Below are 18,734 nucleotides of genomic sequence, written 5' to 3' on the forward strand. Positions count from 1 at the left end.
TGCCAGTTGGCCATTTGAATATTTGGACGCGGGCTTCCCTGTTTCTCTCAAACATTATATACATGTCTCGCATTGATAATCCCATTACGAACTTAAGATTTCATGTTGTGACTCTGGTAGTATGGGTCGCATCTTGGAATATCAATAGCATAGCCGGATAGAGAGCCGTCAGAACCAACTGTCATAGAGAACCACACCAACCAGAAGCGAGTTTTTTTTGCGGATTCAAATGTTCAAAGTGAGCATCAATGACTAACTAATGTCAAGCAACTGATCAAGGTTGAATTCAAGCTCCCGTCCTTGGGCCTCTAAGCTCAGATACCCGGGCGCACTCTGCTCGATAGTGCTCACCCACAGATCCCGACTGCCGTAGCCCTCGAAGAGGAACTTGTTGGTCTGTCGTGTTACTTCCAAAAGCTCAATTATAGGAAGGTCCATATCCAAGCTATTCCCACAAACAAGCGATTCACGTTAGAAGACTGAAAACGGGGACAGAGGTTGTAGGCAAGAAACAAACGTACGGTTCATTATACTGCGGCGGGCCCCCGATACCGGACATTGATAATTCCAAGACTCGTCGGCCCATAATCTGACTAAAGGACATCGTCTGGCCCATATTCCAGGGTCGACGGAGAGTCGAGGCGCGGACGCTGCCATTGGAACCAAACTCAGCCAGCGTCAACCGCCCCGTGAGAAGCCCTGGCTCATCGATCACGTACCACGTGTAGTACGGCCCATCGGCGAACACAACCGTGCCGGCCCGGGTCATCGAGAGAGCGTGGAGATCCGCCGAGAAGAGGTACAGCTCGGAGAGGATCTCGTCGAGCGCGATGGGTGTGGCGCGGCTAACAAACTCTGGAATATGGCATTGCGGCGCGTTGCCCACGCCTGACAGGTCAAAGGGATGCAGCCCATTCCATTCCCCTTGATGAACGTATAGCAGAATCAGAAACTTCACAAGGTGGATGTAGTCCCGGGGATGAGTCTCGCGGTCTACAGGTGCCAGACACAGGAACCGCTTGCTGGGCTGCGGGGCTTGCTGTGAGAGTAATGAGGCCGGGTAGTCGCGGGCTGAGGTGTATGCTGGGGCACGGCCATGGTAAGACTGCGCGGATTAAAATTTTCAATATTCAATTTTGAGTTATAGAAGCACAAGAGACAAAAGAAAAAGGTGAAGAGGAGTGGAAATTTTAAAAATTGGCTTGGCTGTACGGACCTCGCGGAATTCTTGACTGGCAGTAGCCCATTTCTCAATAAGGGCACGCCGTTGTCGCAGCCCGTCTTCCGGGGTCGAGACTGGCTGGGATTCGGATTCTTCCTGCAAGTTTCTAACCGTCAATACCACAAATGATCAATTGATTATGCGAGCACATTTCCGCGGACTGCCCTACCTGTACGAAAAGAAGCCATCCCTTTGTTTCTTCCGGCAGTTCATCTCGGGGTAAATCCGTCGGATGTAAGTGGATCTCGGGAATGGCCGGCCAGCCTTGTGATGTTGAGTGCGACATTTTTGATATTTAATTTGTATATGTGAGAAATCGAAATGAAAAGCGAGAAAATAGAGGAGTAGATGAGTTATGAGAAAATCCAAACTGAATCCATATGCAAGCCCCGGAGGTGAAACATGCGGACTGAGCACAGGAACTAGTATTATAGGGCATTATAAGACCCTGGTAATTTTGAGTATTTTTGTGGGTCTTCTCTCCACCTCATAGCAGTCACAGCCTTGGAGGGCTTCAGGGCCTCAACTTAGTGGGTCTCTCTGCTTTACCCTCAATTACACCTGCTATAAGAACTATCACAGATGGCCGATGCACAGTATTCTTTCCGCACCCCCTGAAACTCTTCTTGGTCAGGACTCCTGCATTTGGAGTCCTCAATGTCAAGTCCAGCGGCCAGTGGTCACAGTCTCACAACTGTGAATCCAGTGTCGAGAGCCCAGTGTCAACACCCTTCTGCGGATACTTCGTGAAACATAACTCCGGAGTGCGGATTGTTTTGTTGCAGTAGCCTGCGATTGACAGCAATACCAATAAACCCACATGGAGAGCCAGTGACCACCAAACATTTACGAGTCCCGTGCCTAGTGGCCCCAGTGTCTTATGAACCCTGTCACTGTGGAAAATGAACCCTTGTGGTCCCAGCGTCTTATGAACCCTGTCGCTGCGAAAATGAACCCAGAGAGTCAGCGACCACATACTACGAGTCCCGTGCCTAGTGGTTAGTGAAAAATGTACCCAAAAGCCAGTGACCAACGTCCCGTGCCCAGAGGTCGCAATCAAAAATGCACCCAAAAAGCCAGTGACCATCAAAAATACAAGTCCCGTGCCCAGAGGTCAGTGAAAAATGTACCTAGAGAGCCAGTGACCACAGAGTCCCGTGCCGAAATTGAACCCAAAGAGCCAGAGACCACAGTGTTCATTGTCTTCCATGGCAAGTTGGATCAATTGTTTAGATAGAACAACCTAGGGGTTTTTCTGATTGATTGACTTTACATGTTGTGATGGAATCACGGTCTCCCAATGATCGGTAGATACCGCCGCTGTTTCGTCTTTCTTTCTTTTCCCCTCAATTCAATTCAATTTTTTTTTTCTCAAATATCTTCCAATCCTCAAGCTTCAAGACGTAGTAGTACTAGTCATCAATCAGTATCATCCAATCAATCAATGTCTCAAGCGAAGCTGCAAGCATTCATGGAGGTTCGCGATACAAGCCTTCTTGTCCAAGTCCCCTCTGTCACGCACCACAAGCACTGTCTGCCGGCATAAAAGACTTGTCATTCAAATTCGATCGATTTCCATCCAAGAGTGAATTCGTGAAACCCGTAATATACCACTGCTATCATCCAGTTTGAATACTGATCAATGACCCATACTTTATGGGGGCTTCTTCAAGCACTTGAGTAAAGGGTCGGACACGTGCGGAGCTGTACCGGGAGGCTGAGTTGGCGAATGTTTCTCAGCGTGGAGATAGTGTCGAATGGATCTTTGAAAATTGACAGACTCAGCACTTGAGTGTGAGGGACAGTGTATGTCATAATCAAAGGTTGATTTACCCTGTAATAATTACCTTGGTATATACAAAAGCACGATATTCAAAAAAATTATGCAGATATGATAATAAATAATATGTGAATTGAATGCAACGCTAGTTTCATAAACAAATGTGTATATATGCTGTACAAGAAAAGAATGGTAATCACTGGCACATTGGGCACATCGACAGATCACCCGTCCGAGTTCCGATGCAAAGGAATCTCTTCTACAGGGACAGCCTCGCCCGCTTCCCCACCCTCCTCGGAGGGGATATTTTTATAAGAGCGCACTTGTCGACGACGGAGGAACTTCCGTGTACCGACCACAGCTCCACCAATAATTCCGAGGACCAGGAAGAAAACGATGAAGGCCTCGACACCACGTAGAACCTCATATGCCCTGTAAACAGATTTGGCGACTTCCTTCGTATCGGCATATACTGCCTCATGTGGTTTAACGACGATGCCACTAGAGGACCCAGTGGAGGAGTCGACGAGGGGTTCTGTTGAGGGATTGGTCGAGGCGTCGGTCGAGGAGTCGATCGAGGGCTCGGTTGAAGAGTCAGTTAAGGTTTTGGAGTTGTCGACCGTGGGCTCAATAGGCTCGCCATTGAGATATAGAAGGGAGGGGTCGTCGGGGCTCGGTGAAGCCCCCTCGAAACCGACGGCTTGCCAGTTGTCCGGTCTGTTGGTTCGCTGGAGATTTGAGACCCCAAGGACATTTCCTTCGCTGTCAACCGCCTCTGCGGTGATAAAGTCCATGTATCCATTTGCGAGGTACATAGTCTCGAAATCGGACTTTTCGGTATGTCCGATGAAGACGTTTTCGCCCTTGTCAAAGGCGCGAGCGTAAAAGTTCCAGCGGGCGATATCAGTAGCACCATTCCAGCTGACGTGGATAATGGTCAAAATCTCCTTGGAAGTTATGCCGTAAACGGAGGATACAACATCAGGCGGGGTGTTAGGGCGGCCAATCCAATCGAACTTGTAGGAGCGGTAGCTAGAATATCGCTCTGAGGAGAACTTGGCCCACATGAGCAGGTCGCCGTTGGGAGCGTGTTCCGAGTGGTAACCCCATTGACTCCATCCGACGAACGTATTCTGATTTGGAAGTTTTTGGACGTTACCACGTAGACGGGTCAGTCCACCATCGGGTCTTTCGATGCGCTTGATAACTCGGGCTTTCATAGTGACCATGTCGATATCGATAAAGAGAGCTGCGGAGACCCACTCATCGGCTTTGCCCTCGTCTGCACCATTGTTCATCAATGAGATGATGTGGTGTGTGTCGTGCGATTCGATAAATTTCACATCATGCTGCTTATGGAAGGTGAAATCCATGTCGAAATCGCTTTGTTCTCCACCCAGGCGCCACATGATATGGCCATCGACACCCGATATCATATAAAGAGTGTTGGTGAAACGCATAGAGATAATATAATCGCCGGCATCGTTCTTGTCGACGGCGTTGATGTGTACATAGTCTGTGCCAGGTTTATCCGATGGGGCGTCCGTGGCGCTCATAACGGCAGACTCTTGAACCGAAATTTGGTCCCTGGAATCCCATTCATAGAGGACATGGGCGTTGTTCACGTCCAGCTCGACAAACCCACCAGTCATGGCCCAGGTTTCCTCATTCGGCCGGCCGAAATCAGTAAGGCTGATTGGTTGGGTCCGATATGTGCAAGCGAGAGCGGTCTTGCCACCATCCAGGATATTGAACTCGTGCATATTGAAGGCGTCAAGGTCGTTTAACACTTCAACTTCATGTTCGACCTCATAGTGAGTGTTCAAAATCATTCCGCTTCCTTTGGTGTGATCATCATGCTGCACAATAAAGGACAGGTGGGGATGGTCGTCAATATTCCAGTTCGCTTTGAAGTCGAAAACATTTCGATTGTCGTACATTGGCGATCCTGCCCAGATGAGCATCTATGCACATATTAGCATGGGCAAATCGTGTGTGTGTGTAGTAGAAGCTCTTTTCAACATACCCCATCGTTATCGTAGATATACGGTCCAATTTGGTACTGGGTGTACCGCTGGGTTGCCGCTTCAGGATTTATTTGGCCGTACGGGGCGACGAACCAATAACCTGGTTGTTGTCGCTCTCGATCAATATGTACCATCTCGAATTTTAAGGCTCGGACTTCAGGAAGCTAGACAAGATGTGGTTAGTAGGGTAAGCGGCAGGCTTTTAATCGGTGCAGCTTACTGTGACAAAGGAGTACAAGTCCTTATCATGTTGCGCGACGGACCCATGTAAAAACATGAGCCCCAGAGCGAGAAAACATGAAAGCATGATTGACTTTGAATGAGTGACTAGAAGGAGACACCACTCATGATAGAGTGGAGGCCTTCAAAATGAAAGGACAGACTTGAAGCAGAAGAAGAAAAGGAAGAAAAGACAAATCCAAGGAGAAAAAATGATCGAAGAGGCTTTGAAGGGTAACTTTGAATGGTGGAGCGGGTACTCAGGGTCAGAAAATCAGTAATTAGTGCCGAGCGCCGACTTTAAAGGAGCAAAACACAGAGTCGGAGATAGTCAAGCCTTTTCGGCATCGATGGCTCCCGATTGGACGGGATCGCGTGTCCACCATTTCAAAACCCCCTTAAGAATCAGACTGCAGGCGTGGGATTTGACAGAACGAGTACGATCGACATCTGTCCACGCCAGTCTGTGGCGGAATAAATACGCGTCTTCCAAGGATGTGGGGCGCTTCCGGCAACTACTGTGGGGGGGTACGCTTCAAAGTTGCGTAGTAGGTCAACGACTTCAAATCTATGCCAAGATCAAAAAAAAGTCATCGGTACTTGGAGGCAGGGCCTTGTCCTGAAAATGCCATTTCAGTTTGAACAATCACTTAGATCTCCTCTCTGGGAAGGGTCAACCCTTTTAAACTGGAGCATTTGAGGGGCGCCGCCATTCATGGTGGTGGGGACACTAGTAAACTGTGACGAAATTGACGCCAAGCATCTCCGCCGAACGGTCAAGGCGGCACGCGAGTGCTTCAGATTGAAGATAAGTGGGCCAACTTGTCTTGAAATGTTAGAGTTGACATCTCAATAAGACAGGAATGTGTGGAGTATACAGTATGCAATTACCGATAAGTTCTTGTACAAATCAAATATGGATATGGTTGGTGCGATGTACAACTTGAAAGGGGTTTGATTGATCAGGTGCACTCGTAGTCACGGGACTCGTAATCGTATAGAATTTGACATCAAGGTGTATGTAGGTAAGTGAAGACTCATATTCAAATGTTCCTATTTTTAGAGTGTTCAATCCTTGAAGCCTACTAGTAGACTTGACCAGTCAAAGTTCCAGGTGAGGAACAAAACGATTCGTTAGATTTTGACTGGGCTGACGCATACATAGTGCATGTGAATAGTCCAGATGTCAACTGGTACATCTTCCAAGGTTGCTCATTGACTTTCAATGTCAATATGCAAATGTTCCAAGGTCAGTATAGTACTAGTAATTCATACATAAGGGCAGGCTTAATCTTTGCTTAATCAGTGTTTGCAAAATTTGACCATAAAAATATCCAAACTCGGCAATATTTGAATGCGATGTTCGCTACATATACTTCCGAAAGGTGTATATGTGCGTTGCCGTCGGCAAAAGAATCCACTTACTAATGCAGGTCCAACTGCGAACTGTACCAGTATCCTGCACATGCGAGAATATCATGTACACATTTACAATATATTGAAAGAAAATGCGGATATTCCAGGTCAAGTTACCATACATTTCCAAAGTTATTGCCAGACTTTACGCCAGTTGACGAATATTTCCTTCACATTGTCATGTCAAAATTGGTCAATATATTACCCGTCAGCTCAAGGAAACGATACATACTACACATGTGCATACTCTTTTTTTTTTTTTTCTTGCTGTCTTAATCAAAAGACTCGGGAGTGATCATATCCATGAAACAAGCAAGCTATGCCAGTCTTCGAAAAGTGACATGTTCAATGTTACCTGTTGAAGGGTAATTTCCCCAGGTCGGCGAATATTACCTCCGCTAACTTTAACCAACCCCACTCCAGTTCTCCGCACTCCCCGGAAGACCTTGTCCTTGGTCGTTACACTTGCGCAATTTCCCACATTCCCTCCAGTGCTTATCTGAGCCTACGGGTAGATCGACATTCCTCCGTGATCATCGTGCTATGGCACCCAATGGTGTGGCCCGCCGTTAACACAGACATGGACGACGAGCAACCCTCCAAGCGGCGCCGGCGCAGTCGCCGTGCCCCGTCAGATCGCAAATTCGAATGTACCCACGAGGACTGTGGGAAAAGCTATTCCCGCGCTGAGCATCTATATAGACACCAGTTGAACCGTATGGTCCCATCCTGTTCCCTCTCCCCCTTGCCCCGCTTCGCGCCCGCGACTGACTGTGCGAAAAGATGCCCCAAAACAGATATTTCGCTGCGACTTTCCCAACTGCTATCGATCGTTTGTGCGACAGGATCTCTGTATTCGCCACCGTGAACGCCATACCACCCGTGGATCCCAGCTCCAGAAACGCGACTCGTTCACAGCGGACAGTCACGATGATTTGCCCAAATCGCTGATCCCTGCCTCGTCCCCCTCATCGCCATCCATGACTGCCGCAGACTACGCATTTATCACCGACCCTGCGCCCAGCTCCAAGTCTCCTCCGAATACAAATTACCCCTTATCAACTGGCATTGAAAACGCGGGAATCCCGGTGTCTGGATACCAGGACCTTTCGGTGGGATTTGTCCAACCCGAGAGCAGCATGCTGGATCTCGATGCCATGTCAAACGCGTATCCCATCTTTGGTGGGGAGACATACAACCGGTCACCATTCGCCATGGCTGATGACTTTGCGGCTTGGCTGTTCAGTGAACCGCTCCCGCCGCTGGGGTACGGCATGATGCCCTTGGTGCAGAATCAGTTTTATGTGAACGAGCCATCCTATCATAATTTTTGCACTGTTACCCCCCAGCATCCCATGAGTGTAACTAGTATCCTTGATTCGGGATCATTGCCAGCTATTATATCCGAAGAAAAGCGGCAGGAACTGCTGCATTTGATGGCGACACGATTCAACGAGGCAGCGTACTCGGCGGACAACAAGCGCAAAGATGCATTGATGGATGGAGATCTGGATAGTGACCGACATTCTCTGAGCCTGCGCATGATGCAGACTTATATTGGCTCCTATTGGTATCATTTCCATGCGCAACTGCCTATACTGCACCAGCCGACCTTTGCAGCAGATCGCACACCCAATTTGCTATTATTAGCCATTATGGCCATCGGAGCGGCGACTCTGGATAAGATTCACGGACAGGCGGCCACTGAGATAGCCGCTGAATTAGCTAGCTTTATCGCATGGCATCTACGCTGGGAGATATTTATGGATGCGGATTTCCGACCGCCAGCCCGATTGTGGGTGTTCCAAGCGTTACTCTTACTGGAGGTATATGAGAAGGGATTCTCAACCCGGGCGCTGCACGAGCGCGCCCATATACACCACGACACCACCTTGACATTGATGCGACGCGGGAGCTCGCTAATCGGGCGGTCATCATTTGACACACCCGAGTCCAGGGAAGAGGACGAGTCGTGGACTCATTGGATTAAAGCTGAAGCGACTCGGCGAGTCGCTTTTGCTGCATTTGTGCTAGATTCTACTCACGCTACCATGTTTGGACACTCAGCCAAGATGGTTGCACATGAGCTACGGCTGCCGTTACCGTGTGACGAGGCCCTGTGGGCTGCAACTAGTGCTGCGGAGGTAGCGCGCGTGCAGTCGAGTCTACAATCACACGGCGTTCGGCCTGTCATGTTCCTCGACGGACTGAAACGTACTCTGAATGGCCAGCCCGTTCGCACAAATGCCTTCGGTCGGAGTATATTGATCTCTGGATTACTGAGCGTGAGTTGGCATCTGAACCAGCGAGACCTGCAGGTCAGTTCACTTGGAGTTGGGCAGACTCTAGGTGGCCGTGATAAATGGCGTACTTCCCTCCTGCGCGCTTTCGACAATTGGCGTCGCGACTTCGACGAGGCACTAGGCCCTTCCCCAACTACTGAATCCGAGTCTCGCGACGTGCTCCATGGTCTTGCTCATATGGCCTCTCATGTGGATATCGTTGATCTTCAAATCTTTGCTGGAGCCGATCGGTTGATGGGTCGATCCATCACGGCGCGAGACTATAGTACGGCTCGAGAGAAGACTGGGCGCTGGGCGACTAAAGCCTCTGCTCGCGATGCAACCTTCTACGCACTTAAATTTTTGACCGCTTGCTTTGTGGACCAGGTCTCGGGGGAATACGTGGCGCGGGACGACTATCTTCTCAATCGGCCCTGGGTTATGTACTTTGCCGTGTTGGTGGTGTGGTGTTATGGATTTGCTCTAGATGGACCCTTACGACCACCCCCTACACTGGCAACTCCGATTGAACGAAGACGCGACATGCAAATATTCCTGGAACGCGTTGGTGGTGTGCGCGAACCCAATGACCTGGAGGGGATGAAAGGTCGAAATGCGTGTTTGGGTCTGTTGATGGTGCTTCGCGACTCCTTCGCTAGTTCGCGTTGGGAATTGTTAGGTGAAGCGGCGCGGCTGCTGGACAGCTGTATCGTGAAGCTACAATCATAAATAAAGTAGGGGGCACTTATTTAATTGAGATGTATATTCTTTCCAGTGCTTCAGATTTAATTTTATACTAAGACAGTTTAGCCATAAGTAGAGTTAGCATGATCTCACTTAATCTGGAGTTGTTGCCCCGTTGCCGCAACAACGACCGCCGATCCACTCGCCCAAATTCCCACTTGCTCATTCCTCTGTTCCTCTCTCTGTATTCCCCCTCAATACATTGACCTCCTTCAAAGCAACACAATCTCAAAATGGTGCGTATGAAAGGGATGTTGACGAATTGCCTCTTCCGTCCCAGTGATCCGAGTCCCCCGATTGACTTTCCGCCCCCTCAATCCTTGGATCACAACTTCCTTCCCCCCAAACTCATTCACCCCCCGTCATCACAACACTCCACAAACATCCACATCCACATCTACTCATACACCTACAATCCATACACTGCCACATAATACCCATTCACCATGGCTAACAAAAACGACCAGGCCTCTACAAACTACAAGGAAGCTTTCTCACTCTTCGACCGCCGCGGTACCGGCCGTGTCGCCGGCGACCTGCTCGGTGACCTCCTCCGCGCGTGTGGACAGAACCCCACGCTCGCCGAGATCGCCGATCTGGAAAAGTCCGTTGGACCTGATTGTACGTTTCAATCCAAACCCGACCATACGAGACCGATGAAGATGGAGATGCGTGGATAAAGAACCCGGACTAACAAGCTCGATCATGACAACAGTCGATTTCGATTCCTTCCTCAAGGTCCTCAACCGTCCTGGCGGTTTCCGGGAGCCAGGCGAGCCCGAGGAATACTGCCGCGGATTCCAGGTATTCGATAAAGATATGACGGGTTTCATTGGAGTTGGACAGTTGCGCTACAGTACGTCGAATGATTCCGCGCTGCGTGTTACGTGTTTACCCAGGCCGATTTACTAACGCATCATTATCAAACAGTCCTTACCAACCTTGGCGAGAAGATGTCCGATGACGAGGTCGACGAGCTGCTCAAGGCTGTCGATACTAGCTCTGGCGAGATCAACTATACCGATCTTGTGCGCACCATCCTGGCCAACTAGGTCTACTCGATACCCCCCTGCAATCGATGCAACTTTTGAATTTCTGTGTTTATGATGCGCACACGCTTACGGTTATGGAACATGTCTTGTCTTGGCGGGATCGGGCTCTACATTTCTTCTTCTTTTTCTTACATTAACTTGCTGTCTATTCTTTATTTTTTCGTCGCTTTTATTTGGTTAAGTCCCTACACTATCTGTCCACGGTTCTCGGCGTGAAGGGGGATACTTGTATTACAATCCAATCCAATGGATGCCCATGTCCATATTACTCAATATATTCAAATGCATATCACTTAATCAGCCATGGTATCAAACGCAAACACACATACACCCGAATCTAAATCCACCATGCGCGCATTCTTCAAGCCTCATTATTCCACCCCCTCCACTCCGCCTCGCCTTCCGCCCCATTCGTCCCCATCTTCTCCGTCTCAACAACAGCCCCAGGAAGAATATAAACAGCCGTCCTCTTCTCCAATGCTCCCTCCCCCTCCCCCTCCTCCTCAACAGCCCTAGTCTTCGCATTCCCGCTCTCCCCATAATGCACCGCATCAAGGTAATACCCCATCACAACCTTACACCGACCACAGCGCAAGAGAATCCTCTTCTCGATCCCGTCTTCCCGTCTGATAAGCGTAGCCCGCCGATCAGGTATCGTAGTAGAAAGCAGCAAAGTCGCATGTTTCGTTCGCGGGGCACCTTGCGCCTCGGTCAGAGATGCCTCGTCATCATTTGTGCGGTCCTCCAACGGGACAATTATGGCTTTGTCCTTTGCTTCGCCTGTGCGGCGGGGGAGGGTCGATATGTCGCGTGTTGTTGCGAGGAGGAGGTGGTTGCAGAATGTGCAGTGTTGGGTTCGAATTTGGAGGCGGGGTTGCGGGGATGCCATGTTTCTTTTTGAGTGGAGGAGTGGTTTTGGTATAACTAGATTCAATTCGTATACGTTGTCCTGGGTGGTATGCAAGCTTCAAGCTTGGTGTTTTCGGGTCTGGTGGAATGCGACTGAGAGCGTTGGCGGGGTTCTAGAGGGTGTTGTTAGATTTTGTTTTATATGTGAGGGTTCCGGGTATAGGCGCTGTCTTCTGGACTCACCGGTACGGAAATCAGGTCGAATTGAATGTTTGATTGAGGCGGGTTCAAGTCGAGCTTGGGGAGCTGAAAGTTGGAGATGGGGATTTGAAGGCGGTGGGCTTATCGGTATCGGCCAATCTACTAGTGTTGGTTGAGCTATACGGAGCATGTGTATCCGTTAATTTGTTCTGCTTAAGCAAAATTTGATGTCTATAATCCATGTATATACTACTAGTATGGATCTTCTTTTGGTAAAAATCTTGAACATAATCTGGCGAACAGGTGTAGTGTCACTATGGATTGCATTTAAGTATAGATTGTTATGCGCTTAGTTTAGATCTTTACGCAAGACCCAGCTCCTTGTAGAATGCAGTGGTCTGCGGCTCACGGCCCAGGAACTCGGTCAGAGTCTTCATCTCATCCTGGCTGCCACCCTTCTCGAGCACCTGGTACCGGTAGCGGCGACCAGAAGCCTTGTTCATGGGGTCGTCCTTGAACACGGTGTAGAACATGTCGGTGGAGTACACTTGCGAGCTGCAATGGAATGTCAGTAAGATGATATTGCAATGTAAATGAAAATAAATGAAAGGGCCTTGCTAACCTCAAGTAACCGTAGTAACCGGCATCATAACCACCAATCAAGTGACCGAAAGTCGCCTCACCGTGACCCCATTCGTGACCACCACTCAGTGCCTCCAGGCCATCCATCTGGGTAATCTCCTGGCGGAGACGGTTGTAGGTTGCCGAGAGAGGCAGGGCCTCGATATCGGCGTGGCTCTTAGGCTCATGCACGGTCATATCGAAAATACCAAAGTGCAGCTGGCGGAGGTTGAACAAGGCGTCGTTGACGTGCTTGGTGCGGATGAGGTTGTCGATGACATCGTCAGGAATACGCTCCGAAGGCGGGGCGGTAGCAGTCTTACCGCCGCTACGCGCTTGGTGAGCTTCGTGCCATCCGGCGAGGTACTCGGGGGATAGGGTAGAGTAGTGTCGGCTCAGGGAGCGCAGCTGCGAGGGAGTCCAGCACCAGTTCTCGAGCATCTGGCTAGGCGCCTCGACGAAATCCCGCACGGTGCTGGTACCATGGAAGCGAGAGTAGGTGGTTCGGGAGACCAAGTCGTGGATACCATGGCCCAATTCGTGGAAGAGGGTAACTACCTCCTCGTGCTTGAGCAGGCTAGGCTTCTTAGGGCCGGGCTTGGTGAAGTTGCACACCAGGGCGGTGGCGGGGAAGCGTCGGTTACCATCTGCATCAGTGAAGCCCTTGGAAGAGAAAATAATGTTAGTTTTTGTTTTTTGGGTCGCTGTTCAAGGAGACTTTTGCTGTACATACCGGCTGGAGGTTGAAGTTGGCGGCATGGCCATACTTGCCCTCACGCGGGAACAAGTCCAGGTACAAGTAGCCGACAAAGCCAGAGCCTTCGCCCTCATCGTTCCACACGCTAAACACCTGCACATCCTCGTGCCAAACAATGTCACTACCTTGACCAGTGGGGGCCAAGGCCGCACGGTCCTCGCCAACAATCTCGACAAATTCTAATCCGAAAAGCTCCTCAAAGATCTTAAGCATGCCCTGAATGGTGGTCTGCAAGGGGAAGTACTCGGCAATGAGCTGGTGATCCAATGAGAAGTCCCGCTCCAGCATCAATCGATCGTAGAATCGGTGGTCCCACAAGTAGTAGCGGCCATCAGAGTTAGGGTCTAACTCTTTCTTAAGGTTAAGCAAAGTTTGGATTTCCTGCTTACCACCAGCAGTCAACCGGGAGCGCAGATCACCGAGGAATGTGTCAACAGTCTCTGGGGTCTTGGCCATCTTATCTTCAATGCGGAAAGCAGCGTGGTTGGGGTAGCCCAGCAGACGGGCGGCCTCGTCACGTAGAATAATGGCTTCGCGGAAGAGCGGGACATTCTGGTTGCACTTGTTCTCATTGGCAATCATGACCTGCTTACGGATGTCCGAATTGGTGGCGTACTTCATAGTCGGGAACAGATCCGGGTACTTGAAGGTCAAAAAGAGCTTGCCGGCGTTCTCACCCTCGCCACGCTTCAGGCCGGAGGTCACATCCTCCGGCACACCATCCAGCTGCTCAGGTGTGAACCAAATACCACCGTTCTCCTCGTTCAAGTTCTTCTGGAACTCGATGCTCAGCTGACTCAAACGCTTCTTGATCTCCTTGAACCGAGCTCGCTGTGGCCCCGCGGGCAGACCCAATCCGTTGCGAACGAAATCCTTGTGTGCCTTCTCTAGCAGACGACGAGACTCGGGATCGAGATCTTCATTCTTGTTCAAAACAGCATCCACCAGCTTGAACACATCTTCGCGCATCACGGCCTCAATGAAGAACTCATCCATAAGCTCTTCCGCCTTGGAGGAAGCATCTCGGAGCTTCTGATCAGTCGATACGGCTTGGTAGAAGCCCAAGATGTGTGCTTCCAGCGCGACGGTATTCTCGTCTTGAGCAAGTTTAGTCAGCACGTTGGCAAACGTGGCAGCATCTGGCTTGATCTCAGCAACGAGCTTGTCTTGGATGTCCCGGGATGTCTTCAGTAAACGCTCAGCATCGACGACAACTGATTGCGGGGTAGCCGTGAAGGTTGGCGGGGCCTGTGGTGGGCGCCGAAGGTGGGCGGGGGCCATGTTGGAGGTTGTCAAATATCGGATAGGTGTAGTTGTACGGAAATGTCCCAGCACTGAAGAGAGGCGGGCTGCGGGGAGACGGAGGAAGGGCGCCACGATGATGGCGGCGAGGAGAATGAGGAGGTGGCGGGTGAAAGGAATGGTGAGAGATAGGAAGTAGCAAGATGCGGTGTGTGTGTTTCAGATTTAAGCTGCAGATATGATGCAACCAAGTTCAAGCGGGATCGAGACCTTAAGTGCTACGTATTGACAATGGTATTAATAGTACAGCAGATAAATATGGGGCTCGTCAGGTGATTACATACAAGGTTTTTCCCCGCTTGTTGACTTTTTGACTCAAAGCTTTAAAATATACGATTTTGTTTATATTGTCACATAAGCCTACTACAGAAAAATTTACGACAGAAAACTACAAGGTAAGCCCAGAGAATATTTGTGGCAAGAACCAGTTTGGTATAAAAGATGGTCGTTTCTAGTTCATGACAAATTATCTATGTGAAAGTCGCTTTTCCGATACACAATAAAAGATGGAATAACGCCGGAAAGAAAACACCAAAACCCACCCACACAATGCAAGGCACGTCATCACAATCAAAGCACATTTAAGCAGCATCAGCAGTGGGAACTGGCTCAGGGATCTTAGTCACCTGCATGCCAGCCCGAATGACGCGCTGTCCAGATTCATCACGAACGTACTCAGAGTTCTCCTTGTGTGAGCGCTTCCAGATCTCCACCTCACAGCCACCACGGATCACACCGACACGCATAGTGGAGAGCAAGTTGTGGGCACCGTTGGAGTGGTAGTAGATACCACCGTTGAACATGGCAGTGGCATCCTTGCCGATACCGGAGTTGATCATGGCCTTACCACCGGGGTGGTCCTTGATGAAGTCGGTAACGTCGTGGACGACACCAGCGATGGCAATCAAACCACGACCGCCCTTGGCCTGCTCAACGTAGTCATCCCACTCCATGACGGGAAGCTGCTCGAGGGGAATACCCCAGTCCAGCTTGGCGCGCTTCTGATCAATCTTCTTCTGCAGCTGCTGCACGCGACCCTTCTCGATCTCGTTGGCACGGAACTGCTTGAGGTCGTAGGCCAGACCCAGCTGCTTCCAGGACCAGATGGTCCACTTGGTGGGGTCGTACTGGTGCCACTCGATAGCGTTGCGGTAGTCGGAGGGGAACTCGTGGTGGAAGTTGTGGTATCCCTCACCAAGAGTAACGAGAGCGGTGATGACGTGATCACGGGGTGAGTTGCGGTCATCGAAAGGCTGGTCACCGAGCCAGTGAGCGAGAGAGTTGACACAGAAAGTGGCCTGCTGGACGAAGAAGATACGCAGAATACCAGCGTAGACGAAGCCACCGAACCAGTCACCCCAGCCAAGGCCAGCAACGGTCATGGGAACAAGGAGACCCATGGCGAGGACGACGTGGAGGTAGTAACGGTGCTGCCAGACAACGACGGGATCCTCATTGAGATCAGTGATATCGGTACGGCCGATACGCTTGGGGTTCTGCTTCATAACCATCCATCCGAGGTGGGAGTACCAGAAACCCTTGCGAACGGAGTAGGGGTCCTTGTCGGTATCGGTGTAACGGTGGTGAGCACGGTGGCCACGAGCCCACCAGCGAATGGAGCCCTCAACGGCACCTCCGCCAACCAGAGCAAGCCAGATACGGAGGGGAAGAGTAGCAGAGTAAGAGCAGTGAGCCCAGAGACGGTGATATCCTGCAAAAGCTGAGTTAGAGACTGTATCCCCAAGAAAGAAAACGTATTAACGCTTTTTTAGAAACCTACCTGCAGTGATACCCAGACCAGTGAAGAAATAGTAAACCACAGCCCAGATGGCGGTCTTCAGTTGCAAGGGCACCCAAATGGACTGAACACAGCCATACATGGGGATTCCGAGAATGAAGAAAACATTGAGCCAGTTGACATGCTTGTACCAGTTGGAGCGAGTCATCTGGGTGTCGGTAATGTGCACCTTCTTGGTGTCTGCCGGCCGGGGGCGGCTAGCCTCAGCCTTGGTCGACATGATTGAAAAGATGTGTGTGAAGGTGACAACCAAAAGATGTGAAAGGAAAAAGAGTGGGATGAGGGCGTGGGCAAGAGCTTTTTTTTATATGGGGAGGGCCCACTTAGGACCAACGTTGGGGGGGGCTCAAAGGGTTCGATCGCCAACGAATATGGGGAGGGGAAGAGCTCAGCACCCAAAGCGAATGAGAAGAGAAGGCCACCGAATCACAAGATCCCGAGGTAGAGAAATCAAGAGAAAGGGAGGAAGATCAATTCTCTTATTTGCAGGTTTATCCTAATCATGAGTGGCGAGATCAATGCTTTCCCGAACAATGTTGGGTTCCGCCCCAACACTTTGTTGCCTGAGGCAGAGAACTATTACCCCATGCGGAAGGTCCGGAAGGATTAGGAATTTCCTTGTTTAGCAACCGTGTGATTTGCTGATCCAGGAGGGGGATGGCATGGTGTATGGGAAGTGTTATCTAATTATAATATACTCTCAACGAATAAAGTCCCGTTTAAATCATACGTTGTCACCCATATCTAACCCCGTAATACTGAGGTTGTGTAGATGGATGAACTGCATTGGAGGAAAATAAGGTGTAAGGCCTGGACCAGGGGCAGGGGGCACGTGATCCCCAACACGAGTACCAGGGGGATCTCCATTCTCCTGTCCAGAATATTCTATGCTGGAGTAAGGGGACAGAAATCCCTGTTGTCTGTAGTAAGACACTACATACAAGACCAAAATTTTGATCCAATCAACTTGTCATAAGACCTAATTAATTTTCCTTTTTTTTCTATTTCCTTTACTTTTACCGGTTTCTCACCAACATTTTTATCCGCTCTTCCGAAATCCATGGTTATTCAGCCCCTGCGCCACCAACGCCCTATGGTGGCAAATCCGATGAAAACTTTCTCCGCACAGAGAAGAGGTCTATCACGTGCCGTCACGTGGCATTTCCTTTTAAGCTTTTGATCTACTGTGGCCAGACCGACTCTAGTTAGCTTCAAGTCCGATCAAGTCCCACTTCAGGCATTTCTACAGCCTAAGAGACTGATGAAAATTTTCAAAAATAACTACAAACACCCAGGAATTTCTACTGTTGTGCGTGCCAACCTTGGATTGACCTTACAGATAAGCTTTAAACGGCCCGTTCAATATGTTCGATGCTGTCCACTTCCCGAGATCGGTCTTTCGTGATTTTAAGCTGGAAATTTTGGAAGGAAACCGTACATTGTAGATTGTAGGGGATTCACCTCGGCGTGTATGAATCTAGAGCCGGTCAAAACATTTCGACAAGGTGATGTGCATCAACTGGTGACCTCGGATCTTCCGAGGGCGTTTTAAAGTTCTTCAAGGATAAGGTTTCTCTCTCGATATCTACATCTGACTGCATTGTCAACTGGTACCTACTATGTAGACTCCAGCTACTGCCTCCAGAAACAGCTCTCCCACATTCCCACTAAAAGAAGATGAAGGAAAGAATCTAAAGATCTCCTGCCGTTTTTTTCTTCACAGTCCTGCCGCTATGGGGCGATTTTCACGCTAAGCTCAATACAAAGGGACTACTAATTCTAGCACGTGTGACAGCCCTGTGGCTTCGTGCACACGCCATGATCTTGGAAAGATGTAGTTGACATAATAACGGTAGCTCATCGAAAATATCTGACTATCCTAGATGACCCACTTATGTAGCATGGACAGCTCAGCCGAGAAGCGCAGCCACTTAACGGGACTGGTTAAAGCCCCAGGTGCCTTGAGGTGGGCTTGATGTGAGCGTCTCAAGTGATCGTGGCGTCAGTCTAGTGTGCTGTCTTTTTTGTTCACGGGAACGGTTACATAAGAAGAATTCTTCCAGAACATTGAAAACCATTCATGGCGCTTATTTTGAATAAGCTTTCAAATGTTACTACATCGAATTTGTCACCTTCATGGAGTGTTGTGCTTGACAAGAGATGCATGAGGAAACTTGTACTACATCCTATATATATTTTGTCTTCTCCCAAGGTCTAGCTCTAATATTCCAATCTTGGAAGGCCACGATTACCATGGGTTGCTAATAAGCACAGTAAATGTTTTGCACTGTTCAAAATGTTACTTGGAACAGCACGGTTACCAAGTTGATGTTTAGTCCTCAGTAACCTGAGAATACAAGTAAATTCGAAAACTTGACGTGATTTTCCTTTGTCAATCTCTGTGTATCTCCAACGCTCTGCTAGTCATATTTAGGTATAGCGGAAATCTTAAACACGTGAAAAC

General features: G+C 49.6%; 7 protein-coding genes across 7 annotated transcripts; 2 read left to right on the top strand and 5 right to left on the bottom strand.

Moving 5' to 3' along the window:
* Nucleotides 1-252: 252 nt before the first annotated feature.
* N7466_006853 (uncharacterized protein) lies at nt 253-1,508 on the bottom strand (the record flags this gene model as incomplete). Its single annotated transcript, XM_057166242.1, has 4 exons — nt 253-445; nt 522-1,105; nt 1,217-1,318; nt 1,392-1,508. The coding sequence occupies 4 exons, from the start codon at nt 1,506-1,508 to the stop codon at nt 253-255; spliced, it is 996 nt and encodes a 331-aa protein (XP_057019283.1).
* Nucleotides 1,509-3,226: 1,718 nt separating this feature from the next.
* N7466_006854 (uncharacterized protein) lies at nt 3,227-5,336 on the bottom strand (the record flags this gene model as incomplete). Its single annotated transcript, XM_057166243.1, has 3 exons — nt 3,227-4,966; nt 5,029-5,193; nt 5,250-5,336. 3 exons carry the CDS (start codon nt 5,334-5,336, stop codon nt 3,227-3,229), a joined length of 1,992 nt encoding a protein of 663 aa, XP_057019284.1.
* A 1,647-nt stretch (nt 5,337-6,983) lies between these two features.
* Nucleotides 6,984-9,675, top strand: N7466_006855 (putative C2H2 finger domain protein; the record flags this gene model as incomplete). The annotated part of the gene is made up of 3 exons (XM_057166244.1): nt 6,984-7,000; nt 7,088-7,380; nt 7,448-9,675. The coding sequence occupies 3 exons, from the start codon at nt 6,984-6,986 to the stop codon at nt 9,673-9,675; spliced, it is 2,538 nt and encodes an 845-aa protein (XP_057019285.1).
* A 461-nt stretch (nt 9,676-10,136) lies between these two features.
* On the top strand, nt 10,137-10,742 carry N7466_006856 (uncharacterized protein; the record flags this gene model as incomplete). The annotated part of the gene is made up of 3 exons (XM_057166245.1): nt 10,137-10,311; nt 10,406-10,546; nt 10,621-10,742. 3 exons carry the CDS (start codon nt 10,137-10,139, stop codon nt 10,740-10,742), a joined length of 438 nt encoding a protein of 145 aa, XP_057019286.1.
* A 361-nt stretch (nt 10,743-11,103) lies between these two features.
* On the bottom strand, nt 11,104-11,631 carry N7466_006857 (uncharacterized protein; the record flags this gene model as incomplete). Its single annotated transcript, XM_057166246.1, has 1 exon — nt 11,104-11,631. One exon carries the CDS (start codon nt 11,629-11,631, stop codon nt 11,104-11,106), a length of 528 nt encoding a protein of 175 aa, XP_057019287.1.
* Nucleotides 11,632-12,154: 523 nt separating this feature from the next.
* On the bottom strand, nt 12,155-14,451 carry N7466_006858 (M3 family metallopeptidase; the record flags this gene model as incomplete). Its single annotated transcript, XM_057166247.1, has 3 exons — nt 12,155-12,347; nt 12,415-13,076; nt 13,147-14,451. 3 exons carry the CDS (start codon nt 14,449-14,451, stop codon nt 12,155-12,157), a joined length of 2,160 nt encoding a protein of 719 aa, XP_057019288.1.
* Nucleotides 14,452-15,053: 602 nt separating this feature from the next.
* On the bottom strand, nt 15,054-16,490 carry N7466_006859 (stearoyl-CoA 9-desaturase sdeA; the record flags this gene model as incomplete). Its single annotated transcript, XM_057166248.1, has 2 exons — nt 15,054-16,183; nt 16,253-16,490. 2 exons carry the CDS (start codon nt 16,488-16,490, stop codon nt 15,054-15,056), a joined length of 1,368 nt encoding a protein of 455 aa, XP_057019289.1.
* Nucleotides 16,491-18,734: the final 2,244 nt, after the last annotated feature.

Source organism: Penicillium verhagenii (genome assembly GCF_028828195.1).
Source record: "Penicillium verhagenii strain IBT 33310 chromosome Unknown utg000007l_segment0_segment0, whole genome shotgun sequence".
Taxonomy (NCBI): domain Eukaryota; kingdom Fungi; phylum Ascomycota; class Eurotiomycetes; order Eurotiales; family Aspergillaceae; genus Penicillium; species Penicillium verhagenii.